General features: G+C 38.7%; 2 protein-coding genes across 2 annotated transcripts; one reads left to right on the plus strand and one right to left on the minus strand.

Moving 5' to 3' along the window:
- Positions 1-632: 632 nt before the first annotated feature.
- Positions 633-5,373, plus strand: MB21D1 (Mab-21 domain containing 1; the record flags this gene model as incomplete). The annotated part of the gene is made up of 4 exons (XM_008940475.1): positions 633-855; positions 1,569-1,814; positions 3,200-3,302; positions 5,031-5,373. Coding segments are annotated over 4 exons (915 nt in total), but the record flags the coding sequence as incomplete, so codon positions are not given.
- Positions 5,374-7,140: 1,767 nt separating this feature from the next.
- Positions 7,141-25,589, minus strand: DDX43 (DEAD (Asp-Glu-Ala-Asp) box polypeptide 43; the record flags this gene model as incomplete). Its single annotated transcript, XM_008940476.1, has 16 exons — positions 7,141-7,248; positions 9,411-9,498; positions 10,265-10,403; positions 11,104-11,213; positions 11,813-11,940; positions 12,554-12,641; positions 13,379-13,479; positions 17,156-17,297; positions 18,666-18,776; positions 19,055-19,173; positions 19,253-19,409; positions 21,673-21,754; positions 22,933-23,040; positions 24,397-24,529; positions 24,915-24,970; positions 25,523-25,589. Coding segments are annotated over 16 exons (1,737 nt in total), but the record flags the coding sequence as incomplete, so codon positions are not given.
- Positions 25,590-25,610: the final 21 nt, after the last annotated feature.

Raw genomic sequence — 25,610 nt, forward strand, 5'->3', positions numbered from 1 at the left:
AAGGCTCTAAGGAATTATTATGTTAATCAATAAGAGACGCTGCCTGAACGGGACTCGCTTTAACACTGTAGCAGGGGTTTGCTCTCGCAGAGCACGCAGGTAAGCCCGGTGTAACCACAGGATGAGTTGGGTATAGCACTGCATGGAAGGCCCTGTGGTGATTCTAACGAGTCTTTTCAAAAAAACTAGGAGAAATAGCAGTACTTTTTTTTTTTTTTTTTTTTTTTCTGTTTCTAGCTTAATCTGATACGAAGTCAAACCTAGGGACACTTTTTAAAGGAAAAAAAACAGTTTCAGGCATAGCAAGGAATTTTTCTCACAGCTGATTCCTATGTGCAGAAGGATATCTAAGGTCAGAGGTTATGCTTACCCAGATCAGCTTAAGAATCTTAAAACTCTCCTAAAAATTGCTAACTTGGAAAGCTGGCAAATTACTGTGATCAGTAAATTGCTCTTCTCCACTGGAATGCAAAGCAATCTTGTAAGAAAAATCCACAGAAGTAAGATCGTATTTCCCATCAGACGTGGGAAGTACATCAAGGCGGTTGCAGATAAAAACCACAAATGGTATAAAAGCCTCAAGTGACTAAACCCCAAGTGCACAAGGAGTGTTGTTTTCTTGTACTCTGCAGATATCTGAACCGAATGAGTTCGACATCATGCTTGTAATGCCCGTTGCGAGACTCCAGCTGGAAGAAAGTGATGACACTGGAGCCTTTTATTATCTGACATTCAAAAGAAATCCAAAAGAAAAGTATCTGTTAAAGTTTTTAGATGAAGATGGAAAATTATCAGCCTTTAAAATGCTTCAAGCACTAAGAGAAATTATTAAACAAGAAGTGAAGAACATTAAAGGTAAGTACTGGGAGAACAAGCTTCACCTAGGAGTGCTAGAAAATCCAGGTAAATGGCACATAGATCACCTTGCAGTTAACATGGGATTTTCTCTTGTCCCTGGTATCTCAACTTTGCTCTTGTGCTAAGAATCACCACAAACACATCAGAGCTAGTCATATCACGTGATTAGCCTGTTGCTCCGCTAGGCAATCCTCTTTCCATATGAAAATAATGTATATTAAGGGTTCTGTTGCATGCTTGGCACTTCCTGCACAACCTATGTCTCTTGCATCTATCTACAGTGTACAAAGAGCCCTTTGTTGAACTGGAAGTTTTCTTTTATACATTACCTAATATTTCATCTTGATCTATATAGAAAACATAGCCCCTTTTAGGGTGCTCTTTTTCTCTAAAGCCTTCAGAAACACTAGCCAGCTCTTTTCAGTGTTCAGCAGTGAAGCAGCACACTGGAAAACATCGTTGTGTTTCTGGTTCCGTAGGCACAGTAAATCAAGCAAACAGAACAGTTCAAGAGTGTTCCTTATCTCGCAGAACTCCTCAACAAGCTGTCTTAGCATTTTATTTAAAATCCATATCCTGTAGGATAAAGAGCCCGTGACTGAACCCAGGTATAAATTTATCTTGAGTAAAAACCTTAACTTTCTTAGGGAAAAAAAAAAAAATTCTAATGTATAAATAGATATAAACCCCAATTTCTTCTTTGTTATTAGATGTGGAAGTAACTGTGAAAAGGAGAAAGGCTGGAAGCCCTGCAATAACTCTTCAGATCAAAAATCCTCCAGCAGAAATATCAGTGGACATCATCTTGACTTTGGAAGTTCAGCAGAGCTGGCCACCCAGCACACAGGATGGTCTAAAAATTGAGCAGTGGCTGGGAAGAAAAGTCAGGGGAGACTTAAGATATAAATCACTTTACTTAGTAGCCAAACAAAACAAGAGAGAAAAGGTTCTAAGAGGTACTTTGTATCTTCTCTACAACTTGATCACTTCCGATGCTATAGTGTGTATCCAAATTAGTTTTGGTGTTCTGCCTTTGAGGTACAGATCTTTATCTTATCTTGGATATATCCAGATCAAAGACAAAGGAAAACCCTCTTTAAAACATCAGATCTGTGACACTGCTTGCCCTGTGCTAAAACCTGAAGACAAGACTGCTCTGCCAAGCTGTACACAAACCATTCCTAAGAGCATTCTGTTAAAGCTACTAGGTCAGACACATGGGCACGGACCTTTCCTGTGCTAGTGCTCTACTTAACACCAGTGTCCACTCCTTTGTCAGAGAAAACAAAAATGACAAGATTTCTAAAAAGGCAGGGCACATCCCTGTAAGTGAGGCTGCATACACAAATTACACGTCTGCAGGAGGTAAACTCGGTACTTTTCCATTAAGACACGTTATTTCTCCCCGAACTGTGGAATGGCTACAGCATACTTTTTTTCTCCAGACCAAGCCTATGTTAGTTTGCAGAAACATGCCCACTCATCATTGCTTTATGAAAACTGATGATCTCACCAAAAAGTTCAGGCAAATTTATTTTTAAATTTATTTCATTAGCATGCCCATCTTAACAATGACAAATAAATTGTTGCTGCTCTACTGAGTATCTCTTCCTGTCAAAATTAAAGAGTAACTGAACCAAACAGGCAAGGGAAACACTAACGTGTGTGAGGAAGACAGAAAATTGCTGGTGTTTTAAAACAGGATGTTGAGTTTTGCTAATCATTATTTTCAGAAACATTACCAGAAGAAGAAAAATAAATTCTTTAGAACAGTCACCTTACCCGAGCCATACTCACAAGCCTATCCCTTGCACAAAGAAATTGAAACCAATAGTGAAGATTTTATTTTATTCAAAACCAGAATGGTTAGGCAATAAGACTAATAATACAGAACAGAAACTGAAAGGTAGAATATTTCTATGAATGGTGTAAATCCTCAGTCGTGTTCAACAAATGCAGGAACGTTTGGAATGAAGCTTAAAGTAAACCCAACCGTCTAAGAATATAGTTAAAGCCTGAAAAAACATTATCTATGTCCTATATTACTAACCATTCTAATTGTCTCTGTGTGGAGCAGCTGGGGAATTAAGAAGGAATTAACTAATTGTAGTTAGTAAATTACAATTTGAAGCCCAAAGAAATTGCTGATATTTAAAACTAAGTCAATTACAAACTTTTTTTTCCCTAGTCAGAAGCTGGTATTTTTCAGGACATGGTTCAGTGATCATGGTAATATTTGGTTTAGGGTTGGACTTGATGATCTTAGAGGTCTTTTCCAACCTTAATAATTCTATAGTACTTACTACCGTGTAACAATTTAACATCTTGTACTCAACTCTAGGCAACACCTGGCGACTCTCTTTCTCACACATTGAGAAGATCATAATGAAGAATCATGGCAGCTCAAAGACGTGCTGTGAATCTGATGGCCCAAAGTGCTGTAGGTTGGTATTTCACCTGAATACATTAAGCCTGTGTGAGCCAGGCTGGCACTGTTTCAGATTGTTCTGTCCTGGTTAGAAGGCAGAATTGTGTCCCCCCTCCCTTATCCCTCAGTTTCCCAGGTAGAGAGGTAAATAAGGAAGGCAGGGGTAATGAAAACCTTGCACCAAATTGAAAATTAACAAAATGAAATATATTATTTAACAGGGAACAGAAAGGAAGAAGGGTAGGGGTTTAAACAGAGTAAGGGGGGTTGTAGGAACAACAAGACAAGGAAGATTAAACTTCCAAATATACAAAACCCAAATGCTGTGCTGAGGCTCCCCAGTGCTGGATCTGGCTGGATTGAGGTGGATTGAAGCTGGATGCACAACCCTTGGACGTGGATGGAGGCAGGGAAGAATCGGTAGATCAGGCCCAGGTCTCCAGGATGGCCACGGCCACGTGTAGCACAGGGAGCAGCAGAGCAGCGTGTGCCCAGGTAGAAGGTCAAAGGAGCGAGAGCAAGAGCAAGAGGCAGAGGCGTGCCTTTCTCGCCCCTTTTATAGACCTTGGCAGGAAGTCCCGAAGACAGGAAAAAGGGGAGTGGGAGTAGGACAGGTGTACGCCCCTTTCATTCAGGCTTGTACCTGGTTTAGGGTTTCAGATCTCCACCCACCAGGGGCAGCAGGTTTCAAACCATCACACAGATTAACATTTAAGAATTTGATCTCAGCCTAATTACTCGTAATAGGGAGCAAGAATAAGGCTTTTGGGCATTGTTCTGCAGCAGTAGAAGACTGCACGTACTCGCTGAACCTTTGACTTGCGTTTGCTCAGCAAGAGGTGGAAACGAATCATACTGCAGGTTTACATTCCAGACTTGCCTCAGAGAGCAAAGATAGGCAACTGGTTAAATAAGCTTTCCCAAACAGTCCCATTTAGAAGAAACAGCTTAAAAGTCTCAATGACAGCTTTCTGAGCTCTGGGAGAACAACTACACTTTGTTCCCAGGCAATTTCTAAAACGATGGTGAGGAAAGAACTGCTGAATGGGATCAGGATGAATAAAAGCAATTTTTTCACTCCCAATACAAAAACTGGTTTCTGCATTTTTTCAAGGAGAAAGAGCAAAACCCATGAGAGGTACAGAACCTCATTAATGCCAAACCAACTTCTTGCTTTGCTTAATTACATCCTGTAGTGAATCATAAAAGTCCGGAGAGAACTAATGCACAATTCTTTGCCCTTGCTTTACAAACATTATCAGATGTGCCAGGACCCTGAGGAGCAGTGTGTTAATGGTGTACACCTCTTCCCCTTGTGGTGTGCCACAGCAAGGTGCTGGCCTTTCCTTCAGTGCAAAGCCAAGCTAAGAGGGCAGCTCGGATCTTAAGCAGTGCTCAGAAGTTTGTGTTATGCTGCTGGGAGACTGTGCTGTGTCAGCGCGCTGCCGACCAACACTTTGCATTTCTACGTTGGTGTGGCCACCAGTGAAAGTGGTGCTTGCACAGAAACTATTGTTTCAAGTAGAAATCCCTCATTGCTAAATCTGATTTCATACCCAGGAGTTCTAGGATTTAGATCTAACCTAGTGCTGCACAGATTTTCAGGTTTCATTTAAAACATCCTTGAAAATGTTAGTCTAGCAGAGGAAGAACATTTTTATTGCTTTCATGAATGTGTATTTAAATATCTAAAACACATGCTTAGATCTATGTAGAAGGTACCTAATTCTTCTTTATTTAACAGGAAAGGTTGCCTTAAGCTTCTGAAGTATCTTCTAGAGCAACTTAAAATGAAGTATTCAAAAAAGCTGGAAAAAATCTGTTCCTATCATGTCAAAACTGCTTTTTTCCATGCATGTGTCATGTGGCCAAATGACACAGACTGGCATTTGGGAGACCTGGATCACTGTTTTCAGAAGTATCTGCAGTATTTTCTGGAGTGCCTGCAGAAGATTGAGCTGCCACACTTTTTTATTCCCCAATACAACTTGCTCAGCCTGGAAGATAAAGTGAGCAGTGATTTCCTTTCAAGACAAATAAACTATCAGTTGAACAATGGATTCCCAATATTTCAGGAGAAATATTAAAAACATTGTTTACAATAACTAATGGATATTTGCATATTTAAAACCCGGAATTTCTGCACTATAAGTTACTCATCAGTAGTCTGATAGTACAAAACAAAAGGGAAAAACACTATGCAATTTTCTCTTTAAAGGAAAAATTCGCTGAGGAGCAGGTCTCCTCCTGATCCTTCTCGTGCTCCTCCGCATCCCCATAGAGGCTTGCTTACCATTCTGCCCCCAAAGACTACAGTCCCTGGGTCAAGTATAACTTTGTATCCTTTATATTTGCGTTGGTTCTAGTTTTGATGTTCATTAAGTGTTTTTATTTCAACCCGTGGGTCTTCTCTCCTTTTCCCAATGCCCTGCCTCTGCTGGGGAGGGGTGATCCGGTGACAGAGCAACTGCTAGATTTTACTCCAGATATGGGACCAATACAGGCAAATCCATATCAAGGAGGAAGACTCTCCATGGCAAAGGTTATCAAAACCAAAAAGCAGCATGACTCTGACATTCTCAGAACTAATTGAGCTCAGTTTCTTATGTTTAGAGTGTGTTAGGAAATATTATCATTAGTATTTTTTCCTATTACTAAAATTGTGCAGGTGCTAAGTACACAGTATTTGGGAGCTACTGTGCTGCAAGCAAATAAATGTTTTGCTTTTTTCTTCAAGATGCCATGGGAAGACCATATTTTTAGCCTACTTTTTGAAGGCAAGATAAGCTACCAGCTTAAATAATGTCCAGACTTCATCTCAAGTATGAGACAATATGAGGGAAGGCCAGAAGAACATTTAGAGAATACATTCACTAAAATATTCTCATTTCATCAGATTCAGTTTATTAGTTTGCCATTTACTTTTATGACACAAGTACACACAAGCTCAGACCAAGCATCCAGTGCAGGAACAGGCCCTTCGCATATAGCTTCTGAAGGATGATGACAGACCCTGTTACCACTAGCAGCCTGTGTGACAGAATCTGACATCCAAATGTAAAATTCAAACCAACTTTACCTCAAAGAAATAAAAGCTGACCATCAATTGGATTTCTTCTTCATGACTGTTAACTCTAGCAAACTGTTTTTCTTCCTCAAGCTAGAAAAATCACATCCACAAGAACAAGAGTAGAAGCTGTTTCCCAGCTAGCCAAACACATACTTCTTGTTTATGCTCTCCTTCATTAGAAGGAAAAGCAAGATTTCTTTCAAAAAAACTTGAGACACAAGTCTTAACGAAAATTACTTTCAATGTTAAGTTAAAAAAAAAAATCAGTTATTGCAAACAGCAGTTTTCAAATAACGTTATCCTTGGAAATGCTTCTGCCACTGGCAGATGTGGTGCATCAACGTGGAAGGGCAGTATTTTGAAGCCATACTGACAAACATGGCTTACATTCACCAATACAGTTCTCTGAAAATAAAAGGAAAAATTGTCTTTTACTTTCTTACATATTAATACTCCATTTAATTAGAAAAAAACCACACCCAAACAAGCCCATAATATTTTTAACCAGTAGGCAATGGCTTCAGCAGTTATGCACGTCACAAGAAAAAATAATGAAATTAATTTTTCTTAAGGGGAAAATAGTATCCAAGTGCAAAACTAGATTTATTTCTCTGTAAAGTTAATCCAGTTTTCCTTTCTAAGCTACTTTAAAAAATGCATTTTATTTAAATGGGACAGGTACAGAAAACAACCAATGACAAAAGAAACTTTTAAATTCAAGCCCACAGATGCTAACGTTAACTATAATCACTTACTTTGCTTCAGTAGTTTCAAGGAATCGGAGTTAGTTTCGGGGCCTTCTCTGAAACCTTCCTCTACCCTTCTCAGCTTCCCTTCTGTTTTTAAATCTTTTGTATCTTTCTGCCATTGCAATAAGCTCGCTGGGAACTACCTGATAAAAATGCAGCACAAGAACAAGTTTAGTTTTAAATAACTGTCAACTTTGAGACTCTGCTTTGTGAAAATGCTATTGATTTGTGTCCTCCTCCCAAACTTGTTTTTGGTATTTATCTGGCTCTTGTCACTTTGCAGATTGTCTTTTCTGTAGAGGCATAGAGCAATCTTTTATACAAGTTTATACTGAAATATACTGAAAAACAATAGGCAGTGTCCCTGGACTTTCCATGGATACATGGATGCATGCATCCTAGTATCACCATATCTGATGACAACTTATAACCAGCTAGAGTAAAAGACTTGTATTATTTCAGATAGAAGTTATCTTTTAGTGATAACAAACAGCTGGAAAAAATGTCCAGTGCCACTAAGAGGTTATACCCTACTAAATACATATAGTATATGTCTGTATACATTAACATATATGCAGATTGTCCATCCATAACATGTAAGCAGGTGTGGTAGTCCAAATGAGAAAACAGAAAAGGACAAAGATGCCATAATTTACACGTAACCTTCTTGTCACTACATAATAATCTGCATCCATATATATAAACATATACACCTACCCTTTATTATCAGGTGGTTTTCCACTCGATTGCCTAACAAATCTGTTCATACGTCTTAATAAGCTTATATATAAAGATCCCTGCAGCATGACACAAATCTACTGTTGTACCTGCTTTTCTTTAGGGAGATTATCTGTATATTCAAAATCATGGAGAACACCTGGCTAACAAATGCACCTTACTTGTTTTGAAATTGAAGTATTCTGAACCTTCAGCCCATGTTTTCAATTGCCTTCCTTCCCTTTTACGTGATGCTTTAAGACTGAAGTAATGCTGCTTTTACTGTCATGAGGAAAGAAAACCTTGCCTATATGGATACTGCCCTCCTATCAGATTTAACTAGAAGTTTTAAGAATAATGTTGGGACTAACAGTTGACCTTGGAAGTAAGGATTCAGAGATGCTCTTTTCTCCTCTGAACTCAGGGACCCATTCCCAGTTGAACTGTCACATGTTAAAGAAGTTTGGGAACTTCACAATGTACAGCAGGAGACTAGGCACGGATGATAATGGCTGACTCAGAATACCAAACAAGGTACCTGTTTAAGTGGTTTTAAAGTATCATTACCAGTTTAATCACTTACATTTTCTAAAAAAAAAAAAAAACAAAAAAAAAAAAAAAAAAAAACAACAAAAAAAAAAAAAAAAAAAAAAAAAACAACCAAAAAACCCAAAACCAACCAACCACACACCCCAAGCCCTGAAGTTCCAAGAATATTTTTTTGTTGTTGTAGGGTTTTCTGTTCTTCTCCCTCAAAAGCATCTTACCAGGTTTGCAGTAATTGGCATAACAATTTTCAAAGAAGAGTTGCAAAAAATAAGATTTAGGTGAATCTCTAACTCGGGGTTTAAAGTTTGACTAAGTGTCCACAATAACAATCACAGATCCTAGGTAAAAGATACTGAGTTTGTACTCAAACTCCCATCCCCCTAAAATAAAAAAAAACAACTATAAAATTTCAACTTGTGTCAGGTCATGTTTACTGTAAGTCAGGCAAAATACTGTTTCTTGTTACAGCAAGAGACAGCAACATGTCTCTGGCTTCTCAGATAGAGTACCAAGAAAAAATATTTCTTTATTTTAAAGAAATAAATCACATTCCAGTCCTATTTCCCATACTATTGACAAGCATCTGTGAGAAATACACTTCGGTGAAGTACATGGAAATATCACAGCTGTCAGATATAATAAACTGAAAGGCAGTTGAGTTTCTTCTGACATAAATATTGTTAATACTTACAGTGTTCAATAAGAACATTGATAGATCTGTCCAGAAGTGCAATATTGGAATGGAATACTATGAAATGAAATAGATCTTAATATTCCTCTGTAGAGTTCTATGTTAGTTACTTTTGCTTTGGATTTGGAAGGCTTTGATTAAAGCTCCCAGGTTCTTCTTTAGGACTCATGTGTAAGGCAAAATACAGCTAAGGATATTCAGGACACGAGAGACTGAAGTACCAATTTTTTGCCTGAGACAGTACAAACACTTACCAAGAAAAGTCCAAGCAGGTTTAGACCTTCAAAGATGGTTTCAGGTGGCAACCCAGAAAGAATATAGATCTTACCCAGTAAGATGTATTCTTACTTGTTTTGCTCTTTCCAGAATTTCAGTCAGCTCAGATGCAACCCTCCAATCTTTCTCAGTGACAAGTGTTATTGACACCCCAGTACATCTAAATGAGGAATGAAATCACTGTTGATCTTAAATAAAACTGCTGCTAGGCTTTTCCTACTGACCTATACAACAATGAGTTATTCTACAGGCAATATTACAGAACTGGTAGATAAAACCAGCTTGAGCATTTACTAAGCAATTCCTAAAGATCAGAGTATGGCAATCCACCCAAAATGGAGCAAAGGCACAACTAATTCAGCCTTTTGGACAATAAAGCTGGCATAAAGAAAGCCTATTTAAGTATGAAGAGACATGCATTCATATCATAATTAAAATAAACATATACATAAGAAAAAAAAAAAATCACACTTGTGCCAATCTGGGCAAGTAGCATTCAAAAGCCCTAACACCAAACACCACCGCCATGATGGGCTGAAAACTTTGAACTTATATATGTTTTTTCCCCAACGGGCTGAAGCCAGTGGCTCATGAAGAGAAACAAGGAAGTAACATTCCAGATACCTACACAGAAGTTGCTTTGAACTGTATTTCTTCCCCACATTTAAACTGCCTTTCAAACATCCTTTTCAATGAAAAAAAAAAAAAAAAAGAAAACTGGAAAACTCGTTTGCCTTAAATTTAACAGCAAACTAACCTCAAAACATAAAGAAGTGTGTCATTATCTAAAACATACTTTGACAGGCTCTGGACTCTTCACCCCCCCCCACCTCACGTCACCTCTAGCTCTAGCATTTGACAGAAGCAGCACATTTGCAGCACACACAGTATTGGGAATATATCACTATTTTCTTGTCAGCACTTACCCTGCTCTTCCAGTACGACCTATTCTATGAACGTATTCTTCAATGTTGCGAGGGAAGTCAAAGTTAAACACGTGAGTAATGTCATGCACATCGAGGCCACGGGATGCTAAGTCAGTAGCTACCAGTATTCTTACTTTGCCTAAAATGAGTTCAACGGAGAAAGAACATGCTTTTATGGAATAAACAGAAAATATACTCCAGTCTATTGTTTTTCTAGTGTATAATGCACTTGACACATAAAGGAAAAATACATTTGTTGCATGTCACAACTGAGTTACTCTTAAAGACAAGGTGGTAAAGTAAGCACTAAAATACCATTTTAGTATTATTTTTATTTCACAAGTAGCATAGTAAGGTGCAGAAGCAAGAAGCAGGCCTAGCTGATACAAGTCTCTGAAAAGAACAGAAACTTCTATATTCTCAGCTGGCATCCTTACTATAGGACTACTCATTGTTTTATTAGCATGTGATCACATAACCCCAAAGTATAACCCTACTGGCAAAATTAAGAGCAGAACCATTTCACTCAAAGCACCATCATTTGACTCTTAAATTTACTGTTTTGTAGACTAGCACAATACTGACTTCTCCACTGAGATTTCAAAACTAAAATAAGCCTTAAATTATCTAACCCTTAGACATTCAAAGTTCGATTGAAGAGCAGTCTCTTTATATTTGATGGGTTTTTAGTTTCTCAAATTAACAAAGTACACATCATTCAGAGCTTTTCAATATTTTCATTTCTATGGTACTGAAGAGACATGGCATGCACAAAGTTCTGCATGTGACAAACTTTAGAAACCTGGGCTAAACAAACCAGTACTTCAATACAAACACACCTTTCCTGAAGTCATCTAAAGCCTGTTCTCGATCATACTGCTCCCTGTTACCATGAAGTGACTGTACTGGAATTCCTTGGAGACCAAAGTTACTTGCTAACTCATCAGCTCTAGGATGAAATAAAACAGTGGCTCTTAAAAAGAAAAAAAATATGAAAAAAACCCCAAAGCGCAGCATCTAGATTCTGATCCAAAAGACAATAAAATTCAACAGAAGGTAAAATGCATACCCAAGGAGAAAACCTGACCTAGGTCAGCTGATATTATTGATATTCCACACATACATAGTTGCTTTTATAGATACATGACTAGAAATAATACGATTTTTGTGTTATTCACTCCAAAAGCTCAGGTACAGTCCAGTGACCACCCCTTCTCCCCAACCAGGTCTTCTACACACCAGCTGCCTATGAAAGTAACCAGCACATCAGGTTAAAGCACCCCCAAGAATCTTAATGTCTGCTTTATCTGCATGAAATTGAGATTTACCAGCACTATTAACTGTATTAAAAAAGACACAAATGACCAGTCAGTCTGGAGGAATAGATAAGTCTATCATTAAAAAAAATATACTACTACTAGTACACTGCTGACAAGAGATGTTACACTTGGTAATTACTATGTAAACTCAGAACAGAAACTATCCAGTATTTCTGTTCAAAAAAAAAAAAAAAAAGAACAGATGTAATACAAGACAGTGATCACATACACAACTTTTCTTCCCACAAAAATGATGACCTTATCTTTTGGCTTCATAGATTCAATGAAGTGTTGCATCAAAACTGTCTTTTCCTCCTCAGTGACAATAATAACTCTCTGCTCTACTGTATTTACTGCCTGTCAAACAGCAAAAAAGGGATGTTAAGTAGAAACAAATTAGAATTTTTTTTCCCCAGTTAATTTCCATATTATGGTATTATAAAACTAGTAACATGATACTGCACAAAACCTATTTGAAAATCAAAATATATACCAGTTTGGAGTTCAGACAATGAAAATTTACTTTCTCCTAGTTCTTTTAGGAGAATAGAAAAACTTATCTTTCAGCAGTCTGCCAAATCACATATTTGCAGAGATTTAGAGGGTACAGATTAGTGGACTAGCGAGGTGAAAGATATATTCCTTATATTAGTGAAAAGCAGATTAAAGTACTTCAATATTAGTATATTTTATACTAATCCAGAGCAAGCTGGAACACTGGAAGTCTTGCTTGAAAGGACAAGCTTTTAAAGAAGATTCTTTAGTCAACTTGAAATTATGAGATTTGTCCAATTCTTCCATCCATGGTTTGTCAATAAAAACTTCACTCCATGGTAAACAGTTACAAGCAAAATTTTTCCTGGTTTAACCATAGGTTCTTCTCCAAAAGAAAAAAACAAAACAAATGCCAAACAACAACAAACAAACCCAAAAACCCCCATACCACCAAAACAAGAGCAGAACAACTCACTGCTAAGTCAAGAGTGCCAACATATACAATCATAGGGTTTTTCAAATAAGATTTCGCTAGGTGACGAACACCGTCAGGCCAGGTAGCACTAAACAGGAAAACACACGTGAGAACAGAGTGCAAAATCACCAGTTCCTCAGTTTAACCACATCCCTTATTTTCTTTCCTAGACACCAGTGAAACACTTGAGTATGCAGTAACAGCAGTCAGGTTGTACAACATTTAGAAATAATCTTAAGAAGTTATGAGGAAAGAGCACTCAAGCTTTGAAGATATCTTTCTCTGTTAGAAGGACACACAACAGTTGCGGAGTTTTTATAATTAAGTCAGAAGCAAGTTTAGCAGTTCAATGATACCTAATCAAAAAGTTTCTAGTCTCTTTTTATCTCTCAAACAGCTCAAATGTAAAATACAATAAAAACAGTTGGGATACTCTAAAATCCCAAGAATCTGAATAATTTCAAAATTAATCTAGGTACAGATTAGCACAGATCCTGATCAAAAAGTTAGGATACAATTTGGACCCAGATGGAGAAGCTGGCATTTCAAATTGATATGGCAAATTCTAGCACTCCCAGGACACCTTCATTTTTTATGAAAACTAAGTTGTTTTTATAGTTTATGTAAAACATAAGAAAAAGTGTACAAAATAAAACTGCCAAATAACTCATTAGGACTGATTAGACAATTAGAAAGCAAACTGATGCCACTGCCATTTAGGCTAGTGACAATTTTATTAAAAGTGCCACATTTATTTTGAAGTTAATTTGTTCAATAATCTCCAGCTTACAGTGTTCAAGTAGTGAGCACGATTAGTTTATGCACCTTGTCATAACAGTCTGTCTGTCAGGCCGCACATCTATTAAGATCTTCATTATCTGAGGTTCAAATCCCATATCCAGCATTCTGTCGGCCTCGTCTAACACCTGCTCAGAACAAGGTTATTTGTTGTGACTAGTTCCTTAGATGAGGGTTTCAGCAAGGCCCTGAAGAGCAGACCATTTTAATGGCAACCATTGTAACTGCAGAACCCACCCACGATGTACTGGGAAACCTGTTCAATGTCTGTGTCACCTCTTCAATTCCCTTGAAGCTTTTTCATTTAGTAATACATTTTTGGGCAGAACAAGAAAGCCCACAGCACCTTTAAGAGCACTCAAAGTCAATGAAGAAGAAACAACAACCATTTGTTTTAACACTAACTTGGTGCCTAAAACTAAGCACAGAATTAACCAAACCCAAACCCAACCCAACCCTGGAGGTCAACCGCAAATAACATACTTCGAGGAAGAAATTTTTGGTAGTTCAAACAGGAAATCTCATTTCTACCTTGTTAGAGATCTCATACCAGACCAAAATATCAGTTATCAATTTAGTTCCTACTTCCTAGAAGTAGGAAAAAAAGCCAGACTGTGTGTTCTAGCTCACACTAGGACGCTGCAGAACTCCCAGAGCCCAAATTTATTTCATCTGGTAAAAAAACTCAAGAGAACAAGTGAGCTGAAGGTCCAATAGTACAACTATTTGGAACTGATCTTTTATCTAATATACATACACACTTGCCAATGTTTTCAGAGTCTTATGATGGAAGAAGGCTGCCACCCAAAATTCATTTTTCTCCTTCAATTTTCAAATAGTAACTTTGATAGTAATCAAAGTTATATTGATCATGCTTAAGTATTCACATTGTCTAGTCACTTATTTGGAAACATAAGCCTTTGATAATCCCTTTCCCCTGTCCTGATTTTGCTGTCCCGTTCTTTTCAGATGTTTTATTCTATTAGGTTTTTAGTAAGTTACCTATGTGTATCTCTGAAATAACAATAGATCATCATCTGAGAGACAGAAGACAAGAATTCTGTTTCCTGATTTAATTCCCTCTATTTTCAAAGGAGTCTCAGAGATTTCATTAACTACTTGGATTCTAATACAATGGCAAGGCTGAAACATCAATTTTATATGCAGTCAGCTACTACGCCACTTTCAGCAGCAGCAGCTTTCCAAGCTGTCAAGCACACTTCGCTGGAAAGGGAGAAGAAAACACGTGAGTATGGGTATTAGATGGATTAGAGTAGCTGAAGTTTAATTTCCTGACTTCTGATAGCTGCTCAATAACAAATAAAGGCCATTATAGATAAGATGGATATCAGCACAATTTTTTCCAAATTGCTCATAGCCAGGTCCTGTTTTATAAACTACATCTCCCAGCAGCTGACAATCTTAACAACTTTTTGTTATCTATACATACTTGTTTGTTAATATTATTAATTTTCATTCTATTTCTTGGCAAGAAATTCTTACAAGCCAGCTCTTCACTCAAAAATTGTTTTCTTTCATGTTTTAAATTAGTTACTGCTAAGTTTTACACTACTTTTTCTCGTATTTGAAGAATAAAAGGACTACTCCAATCTACCATCTATATCCTACTTTGTGATTTATATTTTTTTTAGTATACTCTTTGCACTAAATGCTTCCCAATTGTTCATGCACAACTCCAATTTCTTTACTTCGGTTTTATGAGCATAAGGTCAAAAGCAAAAAGCACTCAGACTACTGAAAAATGAATACTGATTTACACAGAATGAGAAGAATCAATATTCGAATGACATGTATTATAAACAATCAAAAGGTCATACGTGACAGATTTCCCAGAGTTTCCTCTGAAATTACAAAAAACACCAATCTGTCTTGAATAGGTCGGTTTCTAAAAATCTGAATCAAGACTGCAACTAACTTGATGGTTCTGTCACACAAGATCACAAATTCCCTGCCTCCAATTCAGCTCATGTATAGATTTAACAGTATTTAAACATGCAAAGTTTTGGTTTTTTTTTTTTTTTCTTTGATAAACAATTTTATTCCAGTCTCTGACCTTGGAAGTCCTTTGGGAAACAATGTCATACCAGCAAATAATACTGAGTATACTTTAAGAGGATTCACAGGATTCATCAATATCTTTAAATGAAAACTGTGAATGCTCTTCAATGAAGAGTGTTCTTCATCCAATGTGTGAAAGCTGAAATGTAACATCCCTCTCTTTTCTCTGAAATAAGACTTCAGGATTAAATTATTTATATGCTAACAATGAGACTGTGAAAATAAAAAGTAACTAATATAGTCAAAAATACAAGGCACTACAGGGGAAAATACATGATAACATTAGAGTGTTGGATGTCCAGCTTTCATATGGGTTCTAAAGAAACACAGCATTTCCAGAAAGCCATGCCAGGGAGGTTTAGGTTGGATATTAGGAAGAATTTCTTCACTGAAAGGGTTGTCAAGCACTGAACAGGCTGCCCAGGGAAGTGTTTGAATTGCCATCCCTGGATGTGTGTAAAGGTTGTGTAGATACGGTGCCTAAGGATGTGGTTTATCAGTGGACCTGGCAGAGTCTGGTTAATGGTTGGACTTGATGATCTTAAAGGTCTTTTCCAAACAAAATGATTCTATGACTAACCACTTTGCAAAACACAGTCCTTGCAGCAGTTTCAATCTTCTGATAAAAATATCTAGCTGCTAGTGATACAATATCAAATGTTTTTCTCCTGCTTTAAATCCCATTTTTTTAATTTGATAGGTAATTCTTTTTAGTAAGGTCATACTATAGTATATGCTGCTCATACCAAAACACCTGATTTTGCTTACATATATATTCTTTGCTTTACAAAGCGGTGTGTGCTTGTAGTATGACCACATTTCACCGCAACAGAGAAAGATTACAAATGTTCCTATAATTCTCAGAAAGCAGGTTTTCAGGCCTTTTTTCTTCCTGCTTAATTACATGTTACTCTTCTACATAAGGCTACTCTTCTGTCTTCCAATATTCTTTTTTTCCAAATGGCCCAATTTCTAATTTTGCTACACCACCACCTGCCTTGCCAGCAAGCTCACAACCATCAGCTATGAGTTGAGGTAACTTGAGTTACCCTTGTCAGGGTAACTTGCATGAGTATTTAACCCTTAGAGGGGAGTGGGGGTGAATACAATGGAGGGAAAGCAGGGTGAATTCTCAAACCAGGCAACAAGCCACCAGTCACACAGGGAACTCCAAAATAATTTGAATATATGAAAGTATCTTACAAAATAATGATTTTAAGTGTCCAGCACAGCAAAAGGCACAAATGAAATGAAGATACGAGGATTCTTAACAGAACTATTTTCCCACTGAGATTCAAAAGAAAGTCAGTGAGCCAAACATGTAAATGTCTGTTTGCAACTCTGCTGCTTACTATACAAGTTCCAGAAACAATGAGAGTCACTGGTAACATTTAAAGTGAAAAGAAAACCTGCGAAAAGCATTTCCTCCGTTAGTAACTGATCCTGACAAAATGAACTTTAAAACAGCCAACATTGCTAATATGACATAATTCAGCATCTTTAAAATGCTTACTGTGCTAGAAGTCTATTTTTTCCTAGGGAAAACTCTACCTCTGCAACGCAATTACGGTAAATATGAACCATCCCTCCAACACCAATCTCAATGTTAAGGTGCACTGTAACTAAGAGTTTAAAATTTTAAAGAAAACTTCATTAAAGCTTAAGTTCTCACTAAGTCAACCATTTCCCAACAGATGCGTTACTTGTTCCCCATCAGCTACTTGCCAAGTACGTTATGCTCTTCAGATTTATGAAGTGGTTCATCTGGAGATCGTGCAGTCTGCCAGGAGTAGCGATGACGATGTCCACGCCTTTGGTAACCACGTCTATCTGCTCTTTTCGGTGCCCACCACCATAGACGCAAATACTGAAAGAGGAAATGTTTTACAGAAGCAGTGTATTAAGGCTCAACTAAAGTAAATCTGTCTCGAATAAGTGCTACCATATTGCTTCATTTAAAAAAGTATCTGGTATCACCAAGAGGAAGGAATACACGAAGTGAGACTGGCAATATCGCAGTAAATTACGGACTTAGCACTGAATGATGTTCTCTCAACAGTTCAGAAATAGCGTTCTGCTGAAACTGCAGTGAAAGTCATCATGAAAGGTAGCTATTAAGCTATGTTTTGGGTTGTTCTGAAAATATTCACACCAAAAATAGATGAAGGTATGAAAGGGATGCATAATTTTCTAGACAGTACCATCGAAAGTCAGGTGTTTTGGTGTCAAAACAATAAACACACTTGTAAGATATTAGGCTGACACACAAGCTTAACATGCTATGTAAAAGTCATTAATATTTTTGGGAAGGAAGCAGAATGGGCATTTCAGTATTTGATAACTACAAGACTAACTCTGAATGCTATACAAAGTTACCAGAAAGCCCTAAGTTTCAGAGCATAGTACTGTCTAATAGCTTAAATCAAGATCCATGCTCTCAGCAGGTTTGTGGATGAAACCAACGTGGGGAAACAGTCAATACTCTAGATGTCTAGCCCATTACTCAGAACAACAGAAGGATAGAGAAATGGGCTGACAGAATTCCCATGAAGTTTATTCAATACCAAAAACAAAGATGGAATTCCCTCATGGCTGAGGGCCAACATGCTAGGAGATGACTTTGCAGAAAGACTTGAGTGGGCAAGAAACTGAACTTTTTCCAGCAGTGTAATCCCACAAAAAAATAAAGCCAGTTGTGGAGGGGGTAGCCAGCAGGTTGAGAGAACTCATTCTTCCCCTTCATTCAGTGCTTGTGAGACCACACCTCAAACAATATCCAGGTTTTGTACCCTCTGCCTCTATTACAAGACAGACATATTGACACTAGAGCAAGTCCAGCAGGCAGCTACCAAGATGGTCATGCACTCCATCCTCTTCACGTGAGGAGCTGGTAGCGAGACTTGTTCAGCCTGAAGAGAAGGCTCAGGGAGATCTTACTGCTGTCCACAACTACTGAACAGCAAGGTACTGAGAAAAGACAGACATACTCTTCTCAGCTGTCCACACAGGACAAGCAACAAAGCCACAATACAGAGAACTCTTAACTATATAAGAAATCAAGTTTTCAACGTAAATGTAGTCAAAAGAAGCATTCTAAAACCTGGGAAAACACCAACTCCGAGCTTACAACCTTCCCCTCCTCTCTTTGCAGATGCAATTATTCTACTAAGTAAGTTAAGCCACAAGTGGTAGAAAAAAAGGAATTATTTTGCAAGTAAGAGAGAAGTAACATTACCTTTTAATCCCTTTGTATCTGTACTTTGCACACTCTGACTCTACTTGAAGTGCCAGCTCTCGAGTGGGAGCAAGGACCAACATTCCAGGCCCCCCACGCTCGGTTTTGGATCTGCAATAAGGTATCTTTAGAATATGGGTATATAAGGCTAGGTAAAGTCCATCACATCAGACATCAACTAATTTTATACTGTTCTAGACTTTCTCAGTACACTGCTAACCGTATCTATGGTGACAAATCTCGCACTTACTCCACCAAGTTTATAATTTTTTTCCCAATTTGTGGTTTATGATCGTCTTTACTAGAAACTTCTTTACAGCCCACATGGGGGCTGGAGGCAGAGGGAAGTATCGACAGCTAACTGAGTCAGACACGTGAGCAGTCCTTACATTGGTTGTGAAGTCAAGTGAATGAACCCAGGCATTAAGTACGCTAGCGTCTTCCCGGTACCGGTCTGTGCTATGCCAATAAGATCAATTCCTTGGAGTATAATCGGCCATGCCTGGGACTGCCATAAAACAAGAAAATACTTCAGTGTGCTCTTCTCTTCAACTTCAGTTAAAGACTCACCAAAATTGAAGAAATACCTGAATTGGTGTAGGCTTTTGAAAGCCAACTTTTCTTATATTAGCCATAATGTCAGGATAATGCTCAAATACATCTTCAAACTTGCAAACAGGATTGGGAATGCAGCGCTTTTCACCTTCTTTTAAGTCATCACAAATGATATTATTATTTTCTTTCCTGTGTAGAATTAAAGAAGTGCAATTGCTTTAAGACTCGTTATCCGAAAATTAGAGCTAATTGAAAAGACTGCCTTTCTGATTTTTTTAATTTTTGTTTTAAATTCCTGGAACAAGAAAAAATGAGTTCAAGCTCTTGAATGAGACTTGTAAGTATTCTTCCAAGCTTTAAGAAAGCCTCACTACAGAAACACTTTTTCTGGAGGCGATCAATCACCATTTTTTTTTCTTAAGAAACACTAATTTGAAGTTATATATGGTTATTAATATGAACTGCAGTCCTGTCCTGTCAGGTTTCAGTTACTCTCTATTACAAATCAAGTAACTGTGACAAGTTTTTAAACCTAAAGACAACCCACAACATAGAGGAATGGACTGGACTATTGTCAGAATCCTAAATTCTGACCAAAGCTTTCCCCAAAACATTGTCAGCTTCCTGGATGCTCCAGAAAATACAAACAGAACAGTTGAGAAAAAAAAGTGGTCAGTAAGACAAGCTAAAAAAAAAAAAAAATCTCAAAACCCCAAACCGAACCCACCTTAAAACCAATCAACATGCAGAACACAACAATGCACACAAGAAGCCACATTAAAAACCGTCGTTCTGAGGCTCTTCCCAATTAAGAGGTATTAATACACATAAGTAGTTTATCTTCACTCCAGTTCTGTACTACTCTGAAGATTCCATTTAGCAAATAGCTTTACTTCAGGTGGGGTGTGGGCTAGGAAAAGAACGGGCAATTCAGCCTCTCCTGATGTTTAAGAAAACCTGTTTTTCAATTAATCTTTTTTTCCTTAAAGCAAACAGATCAGATAAAAAACGAGAACTTCACTATGCCTCCATGCATGCTCTGAATCTACTGAAGGATGTTCTGCTCCACTTGACTAGTTCTAAGGAACCAGGTGTATTCTCCCCCTCTGCTCTGGTGAGACCCCACCTGGAGTACTGCATCCAGTTCTGGAGCCCCCATTACAAGAGGGACGTGGACCTGCTGGAGCGTGTCCAGAGAAGGGCCACGAGAATGATCCGAGGGCTGGAGCAGCTCTCCTGTGAGGACAGACTGAAAGAGCGGTGGCTGTTCAGTCTGGAGAAGAGAAGGCTCCGAGGTGACCTTATTGTGGCCTTCCAGTATCTTAGGGGGGCCTACAAGAAAGCTGGGGAGGGACTTTTTAGGCTATCGAGTAACAACAGGACCAGGGGGAATGGGGCAAAACTGGCAGTGGGCAGATTCAGGCTGTACGTGAGGAAGTTCTTCACCATGAGAGTGGTGAGACCCTGGAATGGGTTGCCCAAGGTGGTGGTTGAGGCCCCATCCCTGGGGGTCTTTAAGGCCAGGCTGGATGAGGCTCTAGACAGCCAGATCTAGTGGGAGGTGTCCCTGCTCATGGCAGAGGGGTTGGAACTGGGTGATCCTTGTGGTCCCTTCCAACCCTGACAGATTCTGATCTGTTTTAGCAGAGGACTTTAGAGCCCTAATGGCTTAATGGTTGGACTTGATGATCTTAAAAGTGTCTTCCAACCTAAAGGATTCTATGATTCTAGGTGTCAACCCCATGCTTCACTGACTGTGACAAAGTTTCTCTGGCAGGCATACAGAGAAAAAAAAAAAACACACACTCAAAAAACAGACATCATGCAAAAAGAAAAGTAATAGAAGCTAACACTCCAAGAATGTTCACCAGCTTCATTAGAATACTGAAAAGGGTTGAAACCGTTACGAGGGCCTGAACAGAATCACCTGAAAGAGATTAACTGCCTTTCTTGCAAAGTAAGGCTGTAAAATTGATAGTTATCTGAGGCATGTACTTGCAAAGACTAGATAGATAGATAGGAAGGCAACAGTAACAGAAGTTGAAGTTTGTTTTGAAGATGGTATTCGACCAAAATATACGGGGAGAAATAGCAGTGAGGAGGTATTCAACACGTGAACAGTCATATTTGGAAGGACCTAGAAAATGTGAACATGCTGACTCACAAAATGCAAAGAAACAGCCAAAAGTCAATGAACTACCTTGATTTGTTTCCCTTCCAAAAGTCAACTAGATCAAACAGTGCTAGAGAAGCAGTTAATCCCTAAAAGTTAATCTTCCAAGTAGCAATAACACCTCATCTACTAGCTATTATTTAAATTCCTAAGAAGTTCTAAGTTATTACAAGACCCTAACATTAAAGCTTCTGTCTCAGTATTTCATCTCCCTCTTTCTGGGCTCTACATAACATTTATTTTTGCCAAGCAGATGATTCTTTATAGAAATGATCTTACCGCCACAGTTCCACTTCTTCTTGTGACATAGATGCAGTCCTTGATGACTCTTTGTAGAAGTTCTTCTCAATTGGAGGCAAGCCTGAATCAGAAAAAAGTAAACTTGAGTCAGTAAGAAATGTCACAGACTCAGCCTAAGCCTGCTAAAGCTTATGGTAGAAAACCCAAAACCCAGTGTGAAGGTTTGAAACCTGCTGCCCCTGGTGGGTGGAGATCTGAAACCCTAAACCAGGTACAAGCCTGAATGAAAGGGGCGTACACCTGTCCTACTCCCACTCCCCTTTTCCTGTCTTCGGGACTTCCTGCCAAGGTCTATAAAAGGGGCGAGAAAGGCACGCCTCTTCTTTTCTCTCTTCCTCTTGCTCCTTTGACCTTGCACCTGGGCACACGCTGCTCTGCTGCTCCCTGTGCTACACGTGGCCGTGGCCATCTTGGAGACCTGGGCCTGATCTACAGACTCTTCCCTGCCTCCATCCACGTCGAAGGATTGTGCATCCAGCTTCAATCCACCTCAATCCAGCCAGATCCAGCACCGGGGAGCCTCAGCACAGCATTTGGGTTTTGTATATTTGGAAGTTTAATCTTCCTTACCTTGTTGTTCCTACAAACCCCCTTCCCTGTTAAACCCCTACCCTTCTTCCTTTCTGTACCCTGTTTAAACCCCTTCCTTTCTGATCCCTGTTAAATAATATATTTCATTTTGTTAATCTTCAATTTGGTGCAAGGTTTTCATTACCCCTGCCTTCCTTATTTACCTCTCTATCTGGGAAACTGAGGGATAAGGGAGGTGGGACACAGTTCTGCCTTCTAACCGGGACAGAACACCCAGACAGTGCCTTCTACTAGTGGACTAGTCAAAAGTGGTGGAAGACTGCTGTTGCTCATGTAAAAGATGAAGGCTGAGACAAACAAGTATTTGAAAAAGAACCAATTCCCCACATTTCGAATTCTAAAGTAGTTTCTACTAATATATATAGCATAATATTTAATGATTCTCAGATTTTTGCTGTGGCTACATACAGTGTTTTCAAAACATAAAATCAAAATACCAATTGAGTAGCAAATTTACATCTTCACACAATAACTACTGTGTCCTCCATTACCATGCTGAGAAAGCCAACATGGTCACTTCACTGCAAATACTTGACTAATTTGGACACTGAAAGATTCAGTCATTCAGCAAAATTTAAGAACGTTTAAGCATTCAAGAGTTTTATCATTTAAAGACAAACACCACACACTCAAAATTTTAAAACTAACCTGCCCACTTCATAGCTTCATATTTAGCTCTGTTTTTTCGAAGAGAGGCCCAGTCAATCACTGGCTGCTTTGGGTTATTTTCAGGCTTGGTAGTGTCCAAGATCTTTCCTGTGGAAAGGAAGTCCCAAAACACTGCTGTCTGATGCAATTTGTTGCAAGGTGAGGGACAACCCCACGTCAAAACAAACATCTTGTTTTATTTTCCTATTGTAAGGCCTCTTATGTGATTTTTGAATAGATATTAAGCTTTTAAGTAGAAAATTCTTGCCTAGGTCTTGGCCTGAAACATCAGTAAAACCTGTACAAATCCCATGCGGATAAAAAAGAAGCATTTCAACATCTTCAGATACTTAAAGAAAGCAATGACAGGTTCTAAAAAGCTGCTCCTCCAGCTATAAATAAGGCTTGCTGTGCAGCAACCTTTTAAAAATCTTGCGAAACCAGTGGATGACATACAGAAAACTATTTTTAACAGCTAAAAGAGCAAGGTTTACTTTTAAAGCATCTAATGACAGCATAATAAAGTCCCAAAGTAGTTACACTCTATGCTCCTTTTTTAATGAAAAACACTTTTTCTTTGATAGAAAAGTTTTATGCTGAAGATATAAACAACAACACAATTATATATCACTGGAAAAGCAGGAAACAAGGGAAACAGTCACACATACTAAGGAAGCATTAACTACTTCTAGCCTCTTGAAACCTACTTGTTTGCCTTTTAGGGTACTTAAAAATATCTAAACTCAGAACTACTCTATTCTTTTTTCTAATTCTGGAACAACCCTTGGAACCCTTCTTCCTCATCAGTGGCTCAGCTCAACAACTACAGATGGCTTTTTACCTGTGCAAAAAGTCCTTGGGAGTACATACAAGACAAATACCAGTAACATATGCAGCCTTTCAACATAAACCTATTACTTATACACCCATTTAACAGACAACGTTAACACAATAAAGTCTAGTAAAAAGAAGCATGATGTGCAACATCAAATCTTAAAACATTAATGTCCCATGAAAGTAGTAAGAAGTCAGTGTTGCCCATGCTATAATCAGTGTATTTGCTTTACAGACCTACATTTATGAAAGCTTATGGAATTTTAATACTGCACAGATACTACAATAAAACTTGAACTAGAACTAATATTTGTATTTTGGGGGAATCGAACGGATAATGCAAGAAACCAAGTAGTATAACATTCTGCATTCATTAAAGCTGTTGAAAACACATAGGAACAGATCTTCACAGAAGTCTTGCAGTTTGTGGGGGTGAAACTGTTCACAGGTGAGAAAGGATGATGTCTAGATATTTCTGTTTTAAGGAGGTATTCCACCACACAAGAACAAGGTGAAAGTAAGTTCACTTCAGTAAAATACTGATAATAGAAAAAAAACTCTTAGCAAACTATCAAATACATGGAAGGACAGTCCATAGTACATTACCCCCCCCCCCAGCACACTTCTTACCTCTCTCAGTTCCATTTCTAATGTAGTTTTGTCCAGACCTTGCAAGGGCATCATCAATCAACATCTTGGCTTTGTTTTGCCCAGCAATACTGCCAAAAATCTTTACTTCAGCTTCAGACGCTCCCTTTATAACCTACGTTCATAAAAACTTACTGAGGTTTTTTTTTAATATTGCAAAGACAAATATAAAAATATATGGTGAAAGCAATCTTTGATGATTTTTTTTTCTGAATTTTAACTTCTCTTCCAAGAAAAAGGTCCCTTCATTCTCTTTCAAAAAGAAAGGGAAATAAATAGAGACTTAAGGGGAGAGGTGTGTGGGGGGGGAACAGGTAAGCTTTTCCTGCTTTCACATACAAGTCAAGTTGCACTCTCAATTCCCCTTGCTTACTACCAATTCTTGAAAAATAGTTGAATTATTACAGCCATTGCAACACCCCTCAAGCTGCTTTACAGGGAAGCAAACTCAAGTGTGTTCCAAACTGAGTCCAGACTGCATGACACACAGTGCATGGTACCTTTATTGTGGAACCTGAAGATCCCTCAAGTTCTCTTATTTTAGCTCCACCCCGACCTGTTATAAAGACACTGCAGGTATTACAGAGATACAGGTCAAACAGTCAAAAACTAGACATCATAACTATAAGTATTTTGGTTGTGACCAGAACTTAAGACCTTCTTCACACAAGTGCATGCACCTGTAAATAAAAGAACTTGTGACACCACACTGTTGTAAATGGAGGCAACTCTTTGGCAAATAACTGAACACAAGGTGCTGGGGAAGGTACTTCAGTTGAAGAGAGACAGCAGCAAAACCAGCTCAAGGGATAGCCACCCCTGCCCCACATGACTAAAAAGGGGCTTCAGGGCACTTACAGACTGCTGACCATGAGAGACACACCAACCCAACCACTGTAAGGAGGAAAAGCTCAGCTACCCTTCTGAGTGGGAGAACTCCACTCTCAGCCAGGACGCCACAAAAGCATCCTGCCATCCCCAGGCAAGGGAGATGTCAGGGGCTGGGGCCCTTACAAATCAACTTCTCGGCAGCCGGGTCCTCTCGTCCTTCCCCACCCGCTTCCCTCAGTGACCAAGCAGCGGGGGGTGACAGTGGTGCCGCTACTACCTATGAGAGCCCCGACCAGGTCGTTACTGAGGTGGAAGCAGAGGGGAGCCACGGCGTTCCGACCCGGGCGGGGGGCCGCTCCGGACGG

The sequence above is a fragment of the Merops nubicus genome, unplaced genomic scaffold (assembly GCF_000691845.1).
Source record: "Merops nubicus isolate BGI_N331 unplaced genomic scaffold, ASM69184v1 scaffold14165, whole genome shotgun sequence".
NCBI classification, from domain to species: Eukaryota; Metazoa; Chordata; class Aves; order Coraciiformes; family Meropidae; genus Merops; species Merops nubicus.